The sequence below is a fragment of the Bos indicus genome, chromosome 7 (genome assembly GCF_029378745.1).
Source record: "Bos indicus isolate NIAB-ARS_2022 breed Sahiwal x Tharparkar chromosome 7, NIAB-ARS_B.indTharparkar_mat_pri_1.0, whole genome shotgun sequence".
In the NCBI taxonomy this organism is placed as follows: Eukaryota; Metazoa; Chordata; class Mammalia; order Artiodactyla; family Bovidae; genus Bos; species Bos indicus.
The window spans coordinates 56,697,229-56,715,115 of record NC_091766.1 but is presented as its reverse complement, the minus strand read 5'-3'; the positions used below and the strand labels follow the sequence as shown (position 1 = coordinate 56,715,115).

Sequence of the window (17,887 nt, the reverse complement as noted above, 5' to 3'; positions counted from 1 at the left end):
GTCCTGTGAGGAATGCAGTTGTTGGCCTCTGTCACACTGAACTGGGCAACACTGAGGAGGGTTATATTACAGTCCCTAAACTCGGAGGGAGGGTAGTTTATGTACTTATTACATCTTTTTAGTGCTGCCAGTAGCGGCTTAAGTAAGGCTCCAAGCGAAGTGATGACAAAAACCCCAGCTGCAAGGTTCAAGACTCACCAGCTGTGAGGTGGAAACTTGGGTCCGCAGAGGCACGCGTGGCGAGGCCGTGGGGGCGTGGCGAGGCCGTGGGGCGTGGCGAGGCCGTGGGGCGTGGCGAGGCCGTGGGGCGTGGCGTGGCGTGGGCGAGGTGTGATCAGACCGCGGAGGGGCGGAGCCGGAGTCGGGGCGGGGCCGCTCCTGAGGCCTCCAGCCGACACCGCCCGGGGGCCCGGCACCTCCCTCGCCTGCCGCCCAGACTGGCGGAAGGGGACGGGGAAGGGAAAGGGGGCGTGCCAACTGTCTGTTTTTCCGAGTGGACAATAAAGTTTCGAAAGTTTGAAAAAGGAAGAGAAAAAAATCCCCAAGCCCCTTAGGCTTCCCGGGCGTGGACGCCTGCGGCCCGGCTCAGACGGAGCTCTAGCGATAGTGTGCTGGCGGAGGCGTGGTCGGCGCGCCGGGATGGGGGTCACCGTGGACGTGCACGAGGTGTTCAAGTACCCCTTCGAGCAGGTGGTCGCCAGCTTCCTCCGAAAGGTATTCTGCCCGCTTGGTCTCGGCTGGGGCTCGCGTTTTCCCGCGCTGCCCCTGTGGCCAGGCCGTCTGCGCTCTGGGCAGCGTCGTCCGAAGTTCCCCTCCTCCATTCGGCTCCCTGCTGCCCGCGCGGAGGTCCGCATCCAGCTGCGGGCTTTGCCTCTGGGATGTGCCGGGCGAGGGCGGGGGTGGATTTCCTCGAAGGCTGTGCCTCCAGGATGAGGGTAAGGCTCAGTGCTTGGCATCACGTTCACATCCTGCCGCAGCTGGAGGGAGAGACGCGGGGAGCCCAGGTTCTGGAGCCCCTTTGAGGTTGCACAGGGCTTGTCGATGTCTCCAGTAAATACATCGTTTACTGAGAAAAAGCTAGTGGGGGCCGTTGATGCCGCCATCCTAGTTTACCCAGCACTGTCGTTCTACCACCTCGCCCCTTTCTCTTTTATTAGCAGCTGTGGGACTTTGGGCGCCTCCATGCCTTAGTTTTGTAATCTGTAAAATGGGAAAAATAATAATACCAATTTAGGAGTTGTGAGGATTCAAGTGAAATACTTCCTACAGAGTGCTTATCACAGTGACTGATGCTTGCCTAGTAAGTCCTTTGAAAAGTTATGGTTATTCGCGCTACTGTAAACTGTCCACTCTAGTCTCAATAGTCAGTGGCCCTCTTTATCTCAAGAGCTTTTCTTGAAACTGTGGCTTGTGATGGTAGAATAGGAAATTCTTTGAAAAATCAAGCATCCAGATCTGGGATGTGGGACCCCTGGGTTCTAGTCTGGTTCTACTTTTAGTTAGTTCACTTGATGACGTTGGTCAAGGGTCATCTTCTCTCTCGAGGCTTCAGTTTCTTCATCTAAAGATGTGTTCTATTAAAAAAAGCACAGCCTAAGGGTTGAGAATTAGATTTTTATTGGGCAGACTTGCTGAGGACTTAAGCCTGGATATAGTCTCTCAGATAGCTCTGAGGGATTGGCTGGAAGAGGTTAGGGAGGAACCAGAATATATAAGTTCAAACAAAGAAAAAAATAGTTGACTGTCCAAAGATGACTGCTATCGAAAGAAAACCAGACATCTCAAGTTAATGGAATTAATGCTTTTCTGTGTATGGAATAATTCAAGAGTCTGGACTCAATTGAAATTCCTTTGATAGGCTCCTTAACTGTCTAGGGCCTTTATCCTGTTTTTCTCTGTCCTGAATCCCCTCAGGGAGCACCCTCAGGATTTTTATGTCACAACATTGTGCGTTTACTGAAATGGCAGGTGACATTCTTTGTCTACAGATGAGAGTGTTGTATCAGAAGACCTTTCAGCTTACACATCTTAAGGGAGATTTGCAAGAATTGTATTTTATCTTGGGCAGACGCCACTGGCAATACTCTCTGGAACCCTGGAGATGGGTTTTTAAATTTATTTAAAAAAAAATTATTTGACTGCATCCAGTCATAGTCAGAGAAGGCGATGGCACCCCACTCCAGTGTTCTTGGCTGGAGAATCCCAGGGGCGGTGGAGCCTGGTGGGCTGCCGTCTATGGGGTCGCACAGAGTTGGACACGACTGAAGCGACTTAGCAGCAGCAGTCATAGTTGTGGCCTGTGGGATCCTTTTCTTTTTAGTTGCGGCATGTGAGGTCTAGTCCCCTGACCAGGGATTGAACCCAGGGCCCCTGCATTGGGAGCCTAGAGTCTGAGCCATTGGACCACTAGGGGATGTATGTTTTTTTTAAAAGACATAAGACCTGACCTCCATTAGAGGAGCTGATACTGTTGGGGGTCCAGGTCACAGAGGAGTGAGTGGGACCCTGGTAATGATGGGGTTGCTATGGATCCTTTTGGGGGCAGAATGCCAGCTTGTTGACATTGTTAATTGATCTCATATCTAAAATAGTACCTGGCACTTCCTAGGTACTCAGTATACATCTGATGAGTGATGAATGAATAAAGAAATATTTATTGATCTGATGTAGACTTTGCCTTAGACTAGGCTTCTGGGCCCTGAAGAGAAAAAGCTACCACCCCATTTTTTGTTAGGACTGGCACTTTGAAATGTGAGTTCTCCAATGGCACTGCTCCTTTGGAAAGCCTTTCTGGGTTGTCCCCGTCACAAGGTAATCTGCCTTGTCAGAGCTGGAGGGACACGTTGGGCCTCAGTGACCATCTTTGACAGTGTTGGATAGTTCTGCATGTGTCTTTTTCCTCATTAGACTCTAATAAGCTTCCTCGGGGTAGGAAGCTTATTAGTGGAAGGAAGCTTACTGCAGAAGCATGTAGCACAGGGCCAGACTCATTTAGAGAATACCTGGCATGAGTCAGGCTTCTGGGCTAAATGCTTTTCTTGCCTTCAGCAGGTGTTTAAAGACACTTTTCTTCTGGGTGGCAGGCTCTGTTCTGGGTATGGGGCACCATAGACAGACCCTCTTCTCAGGGAGCTGATGGTCTCTAGTGGGTGTGACTAACATGAATAAATGATTAAGAAGCGAACAGATAACTCCAGCTGATGATGTGTGTTTATACAGGGAAAGCCACACAGGTGTTGTGAAGTTTGGAGAGTGCCGTTAGGGAAGGCTTCCTCGAGAAAGTGGTGTTTGTGAAGTTATGGCCGAGGCATGAGAGGAGTTTCCTAGTTTCCTAGGGGTAGGGGGAGAAAGTGCTTTCCTACATTACCCTGTTTGTTCCTCCCAGCAGCTTCTGGAAGTAGTTATGGTGGACTTCCATTCTATTGTCTGGAGAAGCCGAGGTTCAGAGAAGTTTAAGTAACTTTTCCAAGTTCTTATAGCTAGCAAGTGGGAGAACCAGGATTTCAACACATCTGAATCCAAGCCCATACCCCTAATCACTAGGCTGTGCTACCTTGCACATAGCAGGCACTCAGATAATCATTGAGGGAATACAGTGTTGCAGACTCAGCTTTGCTGTGCTCTGTATCCAGTCTCAGTTTCTTTTTGCCTGCAATCTTCACTCAGGGTTTATTCATCCCTGTGGACCCCTTATGCCTGGTTTAAGGGTATAGCTTTGAAGATAAGAGGGGAGAAAATACATTGTTTCAGTTATCTCTTTGTGGTTGTTGTTCAGTCAAATATGTCCGAGTCCTACTCTTTGTGACCCCATGGACTGCAGCATGCCAGGCTTCCATGTCCTTCACCATCTCCCACAGTTTGCTCAAACTCATGTCCATCAAGTCAGTGATGTCATCCAACCATCTCATCCTCTGTCATCCCCTTCTCCTGCTGCCCTCAATCTTTCCCAGCATCAGGGTCTCTTCCAGTGAGTCAGCTCTTCTAATCAGTTAGCCAAAGTATTGGAGCTTCAGCTTCAGCATCAGTGAATATTCAGGGTTGATTTCCTTTAGATTGACTGGTTTGATCTCCTTGCTGTCCAAGGGACTCTCAAGAGTCTTCTCCAGCACCACAGGTTGAAAGCATCAATTCTTTGGTCTGCCTTCTTTATGGTCTGACTCTCACATCCGTACATGACACTGGAAAAAACATAGCTTTGACCATATGCACTTTTATTGGCAAAGCGATGTCTCTGCTTTTTAACATGCTGTCTAGGTTTGTCATAGCTTTTCTTCCAAGGAGCAAGCATCTTTTAATTTCATGGCTGCAGTCATTGTTTGTAGTGATTTGGGAGCCCACGAAAATAAAATCTGTCACCGTTTGCATTTTTTTCCCCATCTGTTTGCCATTACGTGATGGGACCGGATGCCATGATCTTAGTTTTTAGAATGTTGAGTTTTAAACTGGCTTTTTTACTCTCCTCTTTTACTTTCAAGAGGCTCTTTAGTTTCTCATTACTTTCTGCCATTAGAATGGTATCATCTGCATATCTGAGGTTGTTGATATTCCTCCTGGCAATCTTGATTCCAGCTTGTGCTTCATCCAGCCTGGCATTTTGCATGATGTGCTCTGCATAGAAGTTAAACAAGCAGGGTGACAATATATAGCCTTGTTGTACTTCTTTCCCAATTTTGAACCAATCAGTTGTTCCATGTCTGGTTTTAACTGTTGCTTCTTGTGATTATCTCTTACTGTGTAACCGATCACCCTAAAATGTTTTAGAGGCCTAAACCAATGGTAAGCTTTTAATTCTCATGTTTCTGTGTTTCTGTGGATTGCCTGGGCTCAGGTGGGTGGTTTCTAGGTGCTTTGTGTTATAGCTGTGGTCACTTATCTATCTGGGTTCAGTTAAGATCTGGAAGGATTCTTTTTTAAAATTAATTAATTAATTTGTTTATTTTTGACTGTGCTGGGTTTTCATTGCTGTGCCCAGACTTTCTTTAGTTGCATTGATGGGCTTCTCATTTTGGTGGCTTCTCTTGTTTCGGACCACAACTCAGAGTCTTAACCACTGGACCCCCAGGCAAGTCCTAGAAAGAATTCTTATAAAGTTAGCAAAGTGCCTGGCACATAGTAAATAAAGACTGAGGAGGATATTTGAAAGGTAAGGCCAGGGAAAGAGGAGGAGAACACGTGCAGAAAAGGTCTAGAGATGGGTCAGTGCACTTCTAGTCACAAAGCAGTCCTTCCAGAGATCCCTGGATGGGGCTAAGGGGCTATCTCTAGGAAGTCAGTAAATTCGTTTGCTGTGAGAATTTTCACCTTCATTTAAAGTCATGAGCTGGAAGTCAGTAGCCCTGGAGTCCATTCATTGTGCTTCCTTCAGTACGAGCAGTTTTGGGGTGGCCTTGGGAAAGAGTTTCCACCATTCTAGACTGTGCCCTTGTGCAAATTAGAAAGAGGCATCGTTGAGGTGGTTTATCCCATAAGCTCGCAGTAAATGGGACTAGTGGGAAGTCTGCGGGCTGTTAATGCAAGTTAGAAAGAAGTGCTCCTTCTTCTCTGTGGTTGTAGCCCTGCGCTCCCTGGCCTGCTTGGCTGGAAAACCTTGTGCAGTCGGCAACATGCACAACCGTGTGAGTCAGCCCTGCTGTCTTAAGTTCTTGCATGTGGAATGTTATGCTGTGTACCCCACCAATCTCCCAGTATTTTTGTGAGAAGCAAATGTCTAACAGTTGACAAAATTTTTTTTAAGCATAAGGTAGTAAGAATGATCCTTTTGGCAAAATACACTTTTCTTTTTCTTTTAGTCTTTATGTTTTTGTTTTTTTTTTTTTTGGATTCAAAGGAAAGTGCTTTGCAGAAGGGACAATCATCTGAGGATCTCTGGGAAGCATTTAATCTGATGTTGCACAATGGTATGTTTGAAGGCGCTACAGCAGTGAGGAAATTCTATTTTAAACGGAGTCTACTGATCTCTGGCTTTTGGTATGTTAGGGCTTGCCTTCCAAGTTATAATATCCTACTATTTTTAAAGCCTTAGGAATGTTTGCTCTTCTTACACCTGCCTGTTGGATACCACAGGCAATATATTAGCTACATGCTTTCAAAGTTAAGTGGCACCTTGAAAACAAACACCTCAATACTCTTTGTTCGTGGAGTGTAATGTGTCTCAATGAACTCTTCACGGAGGAATGCTGTGAAAACCAAAATGGTTTATTCATCAGATGCTAAACTGTACTTTCTGTGAACTACAGTGTCAGTGCTCTTGACAGTGTGTTTTGGTTTGTTTCTTTGTATGACTCTCAGCTTTGTACTTCTCATCATTTATAGCTGCTTCCTTTCTTTTACTTAAAACACCCAGAAACAGAGCCCACTACTGCATAGGTGGATATGGCAGCTGCTAGGCTGCCCCATCTTTGAAAGCTCGTGTGGGCTCTTTCATGGGCTTGCCTTGCATGGTGAACTGGATTCCTATATTTTTTAAAAGTTTCTTTCTAAAAGATGTCCTAAATTTTGTCTACCTGGAATTGAAAGTCATAAAGAAGGACTCAGAGAGCATTGATTGTGCCTGGATTTTTCTTGTTTATTCTCTAATGAAACCAGAGAAGTTATGGTTTTTCTCACCATCGAGTTGTTCAGGTTCGTTGTCTCTTTCTTTTTTGTTTAATTATTGGCCATGCCTTGTGGCATATGGGATCTTAATAGTTCCTGGACCAGGGATGGAACTTTCACCCCCCTGAATCCGAAGTGTGGAGTCTTAACCACTGAACCGCCAAGGAAGCCCTTCAGGTTGATTTTCTTGTTATCCTATAGGCAAAAAAGAGCCATTGTGAATAGAGTGTAAGCTTCCTGGGTGGAGGTTTTATCATCTGTTCTTGATTTATCTCAAATATCCAAAGAGATCATGAACATAGTAGACAGTCAGCAAATGCTTATTGAATGAATGAGTGAAATATTCTCTTCTGGGATTTAGCCTTGTGCAATTTCAGGCTGAAGTTGGTGTGGGATTCAGTAGCATGTCCGTCCTTTGGGTACTGTAACAAAATGGACAGAGTAAAATAATTTCTTTGCTTCAACACAGTGGCTTCAGGTTTTATTTATTCTAGCCAGGAGCCTGATGTTCTGAACAAAATGGTTTGAATGTTTACCCTTAAACTCACAAAGGAGATTTATGAATGGCTATTTCCATTTAGAGTAGAAAGTTGATTGGGTAATTAATAATGTTTCCATTTCTGATCCTGTCTTTTCTCCCTTGCAAATCTGGCACTTAAATGTGTGGAACATCTCTCTGTGCAGAGTTCCTGAAATATTTGAGATAGACCTGTATTTCCAAAATAAGTGATCTGACAAATGATAGGCCTGGGTTAACATGTGGTTATTTATCTTTTTGTTCACACTGTGATAGTCCTTCTTCACTTTTAACTTCCCCTCCTCAATTCTATTAGAAAATTAAGCACAACAGGAAGGAGAAGTTACAGAAAGGAAGAGCATGGGCTCTGACATCAGCTGGGGTCCGGGAGCTTTTAGCTGTGAGTTTGGGCAAGTCAGTTCACTTTTCTATGCCGCAGTTTCCTCATTTGCAAAATACTAATAATACTGTCTTCTGGAGTCATTGGGAAGAAGTAAGTTAGATAATGAACACAGTGCATACAATATTCATAGTGTAATGTAGCCACATGGTAGGTGCCACACAGTATCTCTGCAGAGATGTTTACTAACTTGGAGTAATAAAGGGGAGAAGGTGAAAGTGTTCAGTCATTCAGTCGTGTCTGACTCTTTGTGACCCCATGGACTGGAGCCCACCAGCCTCCTCTGTCCATGAAATTCTCCAGGCAAGAATACTGGAGTGGGTTGCCAGTTCCTTCTCCAGGAGATCTTCCCAACCCAAGGATTGAGCCTGGGTCTCCCACATTGCAGGCAGACTCTTTACCAAGTGAGCCACCAGGGAAGTCAGTAGTGAGCATGAATAAAGGTGTGCATTTGCATTATGATTTATTTTTTAATTGGCATTTAAATAGTACCAAAGCATACTTGGTAAGTTACCTAGTAGAGATTATGGCTTAATCAGTGCCTGGAAGATAGGAGATTTTTAGCTGTCAAAGAACTAACAGTTAAACATTCTTTATGTGTTTTCTAATAGAAATTCACAATAGATCTGTGTATCCTTTGGCCTCTGGGAGATGAAAAGCTAAGTAAAACATAGCCCTGGCCTCAAGGAGTTTCCTGTTATGGGGGATAAAGGGAGATAAGTTATTTTGTATTTTTTGTAAAAGTGCCTTCTTAAAGGCATATCACAGACATACCCTGTAGGGCAAGATTGATGTTTTAATTATTGGTAGCTCAGATGGTAAAGTCTGCCTACAATGCAGGAGACTGGAGTTCGATCCCTGGGTTGGGAAGATCCCCTGGAGAAGGAAATGGCAACCTACTCCAGTATCCTTGCCTGGAGAATTTCATGGACAGAGGAGCCTGGTGGGCTCCAGTGTATGGGGTCGCAAAGAGTCGGACACAACTGAGCGACTTCACTTCACTTCACTTTACAAGAGCTTTGAGAGTACAGAGTACTCTCTGCTCCAATGCAGTGCTTTCCTTCATGCTTGTGGGCAGGAAAGTATCTGGGAGTACTCACACAAATTATGAATTGGTTAAAGCATGAGCTTGTAAGGTTTTACTAATCTAGAAATATTAGAAACATCTATTAATTTTTGAATAATCTTTTAAATATATCTGGATTGCAAATGGATACTAATAATATACTTAATATCACACCACAGTAAATTACAAGATAAAGACTGAAGTCTTGAAACTAAGTTTTCAAAAATATTGATTCGTTTTTTAGTAGCAAACCAGTAAGGTGCCGAATGTTACACTTTACATAACATTATTTCCTTGAATTCCTATAACAGCTCTTTGAGGTGTGGCCTTTTTGTTTTGTTTCGTTTTCTAATTTCACAGATGAAGAAAGGAAGGCAGACTGAGATAAAATAATTTTTCTGAGATTCCCATAGGTGGGCTTCAACTCAGGTCTCTTGGATTCTAAAATCCTTTCTGTTTTCCAGACTGTCTTTAATTTTGTTTACTTCTTAAGCTTTCATCAACTTACAAAATGTTGCAGAACCAGAAAATTCCAGTATCCTTAACTTCCCCAAATACTGTATAGTTTATAAAATGAGGGAATTACCGCTGATACCATGTTAACTCTTATAACAGACATTATTCAAATTTTGGCACTTGCTTACTAGTATGATATTTTTTTCAGTATAGGATTCAATCCCGTGCTCTGGGGTCCAGGATCCCACTTTGCATTTAGTTGTGTCTTTGTCTCCTCCTCAGTTCCTTGGTGCTCTCCTGAATCCTGGTTTCTTTCGAACAGTACCTGTCAGTTATTTTGTAGACATTGTATCTCTAAATGCACTGGGTTTGTGTATGCCTTTAATGTTTAGGGAAGAGGATGTTCCTTTGTACACCTTTGTACAATTGTATAAATGATACTTTTTAAAGAATTTCATCATGTCGTTGCCCATCATTGGGACATTTTGGCATGAATGAGGGTGGCTGGCCATTGTTTAGAATCAGAACTTGCCTACCAGGAGGGCTTTGAGGATCATCTGGTGGGCCATCGGCCGGGGTTCACAGGTGGCAGCATCACGGTCTGCAGGTCCTGGCTTCTTGTCCTTTGTTCTGTCTACTTTATCCTCCTACTGAAGAGGCCAGTGAACAACCATTTGAAATGTCTGCTGACTTCACTGTGTTTAGTCTTTGATATTGACATTTTGATTAATCACTTGATCTTGGTATTTTATAATATTTTATTTTACAATCAACTGTGCTTTTCTTCTAAGATAGACTGTTGCATGTAGCTCGTAAAGGGAGTTTGGCACAGCCCACGGTGATTTCTTTGTGTAACTAAATGCCAAATCTCTTTCAGCAGCTCTATCCCTCTGCATGCATGCATTTGGCAGCAGCCTGGGTAGCAAAGATTCCCTTAATGCTTATAAAAGTAATATGTTAACATCCCAGACTGATGTGAGGTCCCTATGGCCTTCTTTGCAGGACTAATACAGATACATCAGCTAACTGCTTCCTTGTGCTTGTGCTGTCTTGGATAATGCTGTTTGCAAGTTGGTAAACAATGGCTCCTTTGGAGGTCATTGACTTTTTTTTGTGCGAGTTTTATAAAAGGCAGGCACTGACTTCTGGCTTTTTTGGGAAGTTGGCATTTTATTTAGATATTTATTAAGAAAATTTTTTTGGCTGTGCGGAGTCTTTGTTGCAGCATGTAGACTTCTAGCTGTGGCCTGCTGGCTTACTTGCCTGGTGCCATGTGGGATCTGAGTCCCCCGGCGAGGGATTGAACTCATGTTCCCTGCATTGGAAAGCGGATTCTTAATTTGGACCACTAGAGAAGTCCCGAAAGTTGATATTGTAGTAGCTCCACTCTCTTAAGAGTAAGCTTTATGAAAGCTAATTATATTTCTCCCTCATGTAAATAAGAAAGGTAAATATACCCTATCTTCATGAATCTACTCCCAGAAGTATATTGACTGTTGTTCCTGTAGTTAGATACTCTCTCTTGGCCTCTCACTCGTCATAGCTAAGTGTTTGTTTTAATGTTTATGGTGTTTTTTACCTCTTATTTTGCAGTTTCTGGCTTCTTGCCTTTTAATATGTAAAAACAAATGAAAGCAAGGTATATGACAATGTAGGAGGAGGCTACATTTTACCCTTGTTAGACTTCAGTTCAGTTCAGTTCAGTCGCTCAGTCGTGTCCGACTCTTTGCGACCCCATGAATCGCAGCACGCCAGGCCTCCCTATCACCAACTCCCGGAGTTCACTCAAATTTACATCCATCGAGTCGGTGATGCCATCCAGCCATCTCATACTCTGTCGTCCCCTTTTCCTCCTTCCCTCAATCCCTCCCAGCATCCGAGTCTTGACTTACATACATATAATATAAGCAGTGATATTTGCAATACATTTATATCTTAAGAAAAGGTAAAGGACTAGTTTATATATTGTGTGAAGAAAGTAAGAATTGTAAGTAAATTCAAAATGATCTCAAATATACCTTGAAAAATCCCTCATGTCACCCAGAACGTTTGGCAAATGTGCAAATCTCTGTGAGGTAGTTCTTAGCCACTGCAGTCTGTGGTCCACTGGATGTACCAGGTCCAAGGACGGTAAGGGTTCTTGGCTGATATCTGGCTCATCAGACCACTTTGCTTCCATGAAGAGTCATCAGTGTGAAGTAGAAACCGGAAGATCCCAGGGTTGCCCTGCACATGGTCAGGCTTTATGCCATTATGGTTTTTTGTTTGTTTCTGTTTTATTTTAAAGATTCTTTTTTTAAAAATGTGAACCACTTTTTTTCCCAAGTCTTTATTGAATTTGTTACAATACTGCTTCTGTTTTTTGGCTGTGAGTCATGTGGGATCTTAGTTCCCTGACCAGGGATCGAACCAGCACCCCCTGCCTTGGAGAGCGAAGTCTTCACCATTGGACTTTCGGAGAAGTCCCATATGCCATTATGTTATCAACATGAGACTCCTTATCTTAATGCATTTTAATAGATTTACTTGTTTTGAGGAGGATGAAATGAGGTATAATACACATGGGGCCCTCTACTCCAGCACTCTGCTCAGATAGTAGATGCTCAGTAAGTCTTTGATGTGCTCGATCATGATCTAGCTTGATCCTTTCCACTGTCACACTGTGTTTGTAGAGGTGTCCAGAGAAACCTGGTCACCTGCTTCCTGTCTTCCCAAATTGGCATTCCTGGTGGTGACCTTCTCTGAGCTGGCTTCCCTCTCTGGGTCCCTTGTTATCTGACTTCAGATACATTTTTGTGAGTTAAATCATGAATGTTCAAGTTACTACAAGATGGTGTCAGATCATTTCAAGTGATGCCAGGTAGGGGGAGCCTCAGCACAATAAATCTTTAAAGAAACTTGAAATATATGCCTTTCATGTCACAGTATTTAGCTTTTGTAAATAGACCTCTGATTTCTTTTCCCGTTCTTCTATGGAAGGAAACTTGAGGCTCCACATCTATTCAACTGCAAAAGTAGTTGCACAGGAAAATGACCTGAGTCTTGTAAATGAGTTTACTGATATGAATAGTCTGGGATTTCTTGTGTTTGACTGAGACAACTTCCATATTACTTTGTAATTTATAAGAATTGTCTAGTTAGTGACCCTTAAGTGTTTTACCTGGAGGAGGGCATGGCTACCTACTCCAGTATTCTTGCCTGGAGAATCCCTATGGACAGAGGAGCCTGGCGGGCTACAGTCCATGGGGTTGTATAGAGTTGGACGTGACCGAAGCGACTAAACATAAATATTTTACAATGGCCCCTCTTCACAATTCCCATCCTATTATCCCTATGATTTATTTTGTCATTATTTTATTTTATTTTCTAACATGTAAAATTTCTAAGAATCTACAGTTTTGTTTGTTTTATTCCTTTATCCTTAGTGCATTGAACAGTGCCAGCATAGTCAAGAAAATTGTTAAATGAAGAATGTTTTTGCTATTATTTAAATCGATATCCTTTACCTTAGGGGATTCCCTGGTGGCTCAGACGATAAAGCGTCTGTCTGTAATGCGGGAGACCCGGGTTCGATCCCCAGGTCTGGAAGATACCCTGGAGAAGGAAATGGCAACCCACTCTAGTACTTTTGCCTAGAAAATTCCATGGATGGAGGAGCCTGGTGGGCTACAGTCCATGGGGTCACAAAGTGTCAGACATGACTGAGCGACTTCACCTTTACCTTAATAAGCAAATATTAAAGTTATAGAAAAGCATAAATAAAGCATTTGAGTTTGTTGTTGTTCAGTCACTCAGTCGTGTCTGACTCTTTGCGACCCCATGGACTGCAGCACAACAGGCTTCCCTGTCCACTATCTCCTGGAATTTGCTCAGACTCAATGTCTGTTGAGTCAGTGATGCTGTCTAACCATCTCATCGTCTGCTGCTCCTTCTTCTTTTGCCTTCAATCTTTCCCAGCATCAGGGTCTCAAAGAATTGGCTCTTCTTTGAGTTTGTAATCTTTAGGAATTTCACTGCTAATTTTGTGCAGTAATCAGAACTTAGGGAATTTTTATCATTAGCCTTCTCTGGTGATTACATTTACAGCTTCTTTTGTAATTTAGTTCAGCCATCTTCCTGCTATTTACAGTGTATTTCTAATATTCATCAGTCAGGGTATATTGATGAATATAAGACAGTGTGTAAACCAGAATTAGAGTAGAGGCAGTATTCTCATATTCTCATTTTACCTTAGTATAAAAGTTCTGATGTATACATACACACACACTTAAAAATTGAGGGCATCTGTGTGAGTCTCAGGTATCTTGCTAACTTCAAGGGTGTTGTGTGAGGCCCCCTTCCTGAGAAACACAATAGTTAAACCTGATCCCCTGTGGTGAACATTATCTTCAAAAAAACACTGAAAGTTAAACTTCAAGAAAACAGGCATCATAATTTTGAGCATTTTTTTTTCCCTGTGGCAAACATGAATGAATGAACAAATAAATAAATATTTAAAAAGCCATGTTGGGGAATTCCTTGGTTGTCCAGTTGTTAGAACTTGATGCTTTCAGTGCCAGAGTTGGGTTTGATCCTTGGTCACAGAACTAAGATACTGAAAGTCTTTCAGTGTGGTCCCCCCCCCCCCCCCAAAAAAAAAGTGTTGTTGATGAGTTCTCAAAATTGCAGTTGTCCGGATGGAAGTGTGACTGGCAGAGTTTACGGCCTGAGGTCTGGTTTGGGGTTGAGGATGCTGAGAATGGAGCCCAGTGCTCTCTTCATAAATTGGTGCCCTTGGTCCCTGAAGGGGGTAAGGTTTAGTTTCCACATCGATCCTGGAGGTCAGTGAGGTTTATCTTCTAGATGGTTCATTCATTCAGCAGATATTCATTGAGTGCCTACTATGTGCCAGCCACTGCTAGGTGATTGAGATAGAGAAGCCCTGCTCTTTCAGAGTCTGTATTCTAACCCCTTGTCCTTTTGGGCCACAGATATCTTTAAGAATGTTCCCTGAAGATCAGTCAGCCTCTTATATACACATACATACACACATGGATGCTCACAGGCACACAGCTGCTGCGGGGTTGGGGAGAACCCTGCTCATTGAATTTCCTTTACCATTTCCTGGGTTCAGAAGGCTTACAGCTCAAGCTTACCAAGTGGAGGGCCCTGTCTCCTACCCACGCCCCCATCTGTCTGCTGCCCTGGTCTCCCCCTCAGCACTTTATGCTGCTTTGGATGGGACTTGCCTGTGATTTTCCTTTCGGATTAGATCTCACTATGAAGCAGTATGCCTCTGGGAACAGAACCTGAGGGGTGCTCAGCAGGCCTGGTGAACAGCCTGCTTGTCCTACAGCTTTGAGGACTTCTACGCTCTAAGTCTCCTTCTTTGCATCTGCAACATGGAAAGGGTGGGATTTGAGTAGCTGAGATGTTTGAAAACAGGTTAGGTGGGCAGGCCTTGAAGGCAAAGGAAAGTATCTGTGGCTAAATTACAGTCTTGACGCTCATTAACTGATTTTAAGCAAATTACCTAGTTTATCCAAGTCTTATTTCTCACAGGTGGAAGGGAGAAAAAAAAAAAAACCCAACATGGAACTCAAGGAATAGTTTTGAAAATCAAACTGAAATAATGTATTAAGCTGCCTAGGACAAAAATGGTAGCTATTATCAGCTCTTTTAACATCCAAATTGTGTTTCAGGGGAATTTAATCCATAAATAAAGTATTTATTTTGCACTTTTTTCTTTATTGAAATATAGTTGATTTACAGTGCTGTGCCAGTTTCTGCTGTACAGCCCAGTGACTCAGCTGTGCACATATATACACTTACTTATTGAGGACCCGGCATAGACTTCTGTGATTACACTCCTGTGATGCTGACCCAGCCCACCAGGCAATAGTAAAGGACAATAGTGAAGGAATGCGCTGTGTTTTAGGCCGGGTTTAATTTTGTGGCTCTACTATTAACCAGCTGGCTGACCTTAAGTTTTCTGATTTTCTTTAGTTTCCATTTAGTTTCTGAAAGACAATGATATCCCATAACCCAGTCACAACAGAGAGGCTGATTTTAAAAAAGATCATGCAAGTAAAGCATTTAGCACAGTGCCTTGTACAAAGAATACTCCTGAGTTATGTAAGGCTGGTTCAATATTATAGTATTATTATTGTTGCTGTTCAGTGCTCAGTCATGTCCGACTCTTTACGACCCCATGGTCTGTCCATGGAATTCTCCAGGCAAGAGTACTGGAGTGGGTTGCCATCCCCTTCTCCAGGGGATCTTCCTGACCCAGGGATGGAACCCTGGTCTCCCGCATTGCAGGCCAGACTCTTTACCGTCGGTGCTACTAGGGAAGCCCAGTATTATTATTAAGCTTAACCTAACCTTCCCTTCTCCACCCAGAGCTAGGCTGACTCCAACAGGTACAATTGGTAACAGCATCTCACTTATCTATTCTGAATTAGTAAAATTAAGACATTTGATTGCAAACTAGCCTTAGAGATTGCTTGTGCATGTATGTGAAGTCACTTCAGTGGCATCAGACTCTGTGGCCCCATGGACTATGGCCCACCAGGCTCTTCTGTCCATGGGATTCTTCAGACAAGAATACTGGACTGGGTATCCATTCACTTCTCCAGGTGATCTTCCCAACCCAGGGATCGAACCTGCGTCTCCTGGGTCTCCTGCATTGGCAAGCAGGTTCTTTACCACTAGCGCCACCTGGGAACCCCCTAGAGATTGCTTGAAAAAGATTTACAGTTCCTGCAAATAAGTGGTTGCTATAAAGTAATTCATTTTGCCAAAAAATGAATGGTAATTTTTCTTTGTGTGTTTTTATTTAGTATCCAAACCCCATGGATAAAAATGTCATCTCCGTAAAAATTGTGGAGGAAAGAAAAGGTAAGTATTACTGAGTTTTGTAAAGATGTGTGTCTGTGTGTGTATGTGGCCTGTGATATTTTAAACATATCTTTTAACAGGTATAGCTCTGCATTCGAGGTGGCTGATCAGAAAGAGCACCCAGCCTTTCCAGCAGTAGAAGACTTGCCGTTCACTCTTGTCATCTTCTCCATTAAGAATTGATGACAGCTGTGACAGTTACCATTTTTCAAAACTTAATGTGTACCGGGGACTTTTATTTTTATTAACTTAATCCTCAGAACGATATAATTCCTTTTTAATGAATGAAGAAACCAAGGTATAGAGAGGTTAAGTAACTTAACTGAGGTTACATGGCTTTGTCCTTTAATATATTCACATATCATTTTATGACAAAATAGGTGTGACTAATAGCACGTATATGAGATGTGACTGTGAAGTGATTGGATTATGGAGTCAGAACTGTGCTTAACAATATGGTTCACTATTGACTAGAGCAGGGCTTGACAAATTATCTTTGTGTGGCCTGTTGTTGTAAATAAAGTTTTATTGGCACCCAGCTATGCCCATTTTTTTATGTGTTATCTGTGCTTCTTTCCTTATCACAACAGTAGATTTGTAACAGAGACTGTATGGCTCACAAAACCTAACATTTATTTATTATCTGGCACTTTACAGAAGATGTTTATTGACTGCTGGACTGGAGTGTAGGGGTCTTTCCTGTTCTGTCATTCACATCTCTGGTAGAAGTGTTTTCACTCTCAGTGTTTGAACTCGAGAGTTGGGCAATGAAGGAAGCTATAATGGTGCTCATTGTCAAAGTATAAACCTTTGGAGACAGGCAGGTCCGGTCTACCAGGCTCTTGAACCTCTTCTAGGAAAACATGAGATGCTGCTCTTTATTTCATGACTCTGAGGCCTTCTCTGTGCTTGGTGAAGAGAGAACTATCTTTGTGAGGGTCTTTTCTGCATTTCTATAGCTCTGTAAATACGATGAAAAACGATTTTCTCAGGTACCTGTACTCATGGGAGAAAGGTTTTACATGGTATTAGAGAAGTTTGATTTCAGGTCCTAATTTCGTTCCTATCTACATGACCTAACTTCTTGGAGGCTCTATTTCTTCTTTCAAATGGGAAAGTAATCACAGCCTGTCTTTAGGTTGTTGAGAAGAATCAAGCAATAGAACAGCATGCATATTCCAAAGTGGTTAATTATAATTTCTGCCGTTGACAGGGGCATCTTCACCTCCAGGAGTAGCTCATCCATTTTCTCTATGTGTGCTGCAGACTTTGGATGAGATGACCAAAGGGTGCCAGTGGGCAGAGGAGATGAACCAGTTTCTCATCCTCCCAACAACTTCAGAGTATTCAGGGTGTTTGCACCAAGGTTCAGGACTGTTATAGTGTTATAGTCCAAGCTTTGAGAAACCGTGAAGGAACTTGGCTGAGTCATGTACTTCACAGAGCAAAAGACAACACTTCAGAGTTTATATTTTTCTCTGATTCGCTTTCCTTTTTTTCAACTCAAATTTATCACATTTTTTTTAATGCCCTTAATACTATTCTGTAAACTTTTTTCCGGAACAGAATAGTTCTAGCCACAGAGAGTCTGCTTCCCTATGACAGAAGAGTATGCCCAATGTAATAATAATAGGTTTAAATTCGTAGCCAGAAATTGGTGCTTGAAAACTCGTTTGGTACAGAAGGTGACAGAATTAGATTCTCCATTGTTTTGTTAAAACATGTTAAACATTAGCTGCAGCTGAGCAGAAGGCTCATTGGCCATGGCCACTGGAGTGTTGACATTGATAGTCCAGAGCAGTGAACAATTTGTGTCTTTTTAAAGGTCTCATTGGAGACTTCAGAAATAGACTTTCTTATTTTATTACTTTAAAAACTTTCTTTTGGTTGTACCCTACGGCATGTTGGACCTTAGTTTCCAGACCAGGGATCGAACCCATGCTGCCTGCATTGGCAAGAGGAGTCATAACCACTG

At 42.8% G+C, this 17,887-nt stretch overlaps 1 protein-coding gene across 5 annotated transcripts in view; it reads left to right on the top strand.

Annotated features, from left to right (window-relative positions):
- The first annotated feature begins 415 nt into the window (after positions 1–415).
- The window catches only part of PRELID2 (PRELI domain containing 2), a 586,088-nt gene continuing 568,616 nt past the window's right edge, over positions 416–17,887 (top strand). For 3 of the 5 annotated variants that reach the window (XR_011567718.1, XR_011567719.1, XM_070793740.1), the window contains exons 1-2: positions 416–714; positions 15,855–15,912. Coding sequence is in view for 3 of the 5 variants with exons in the window: in XM_070793740.1 (XP_070649841.1) it covers positions 640–714; positions 15,855–15,912 (133 nt within the window). In the remaining 2 variants the exon portion in view is untranslated. The remainder of the gene's footprint in view (positions 715–15,854; positions 15,913–17,887) is intronic. The other 2 variants (XM_070793739.1, XM_019965169.2) reach the window with 2 other exon arrangements.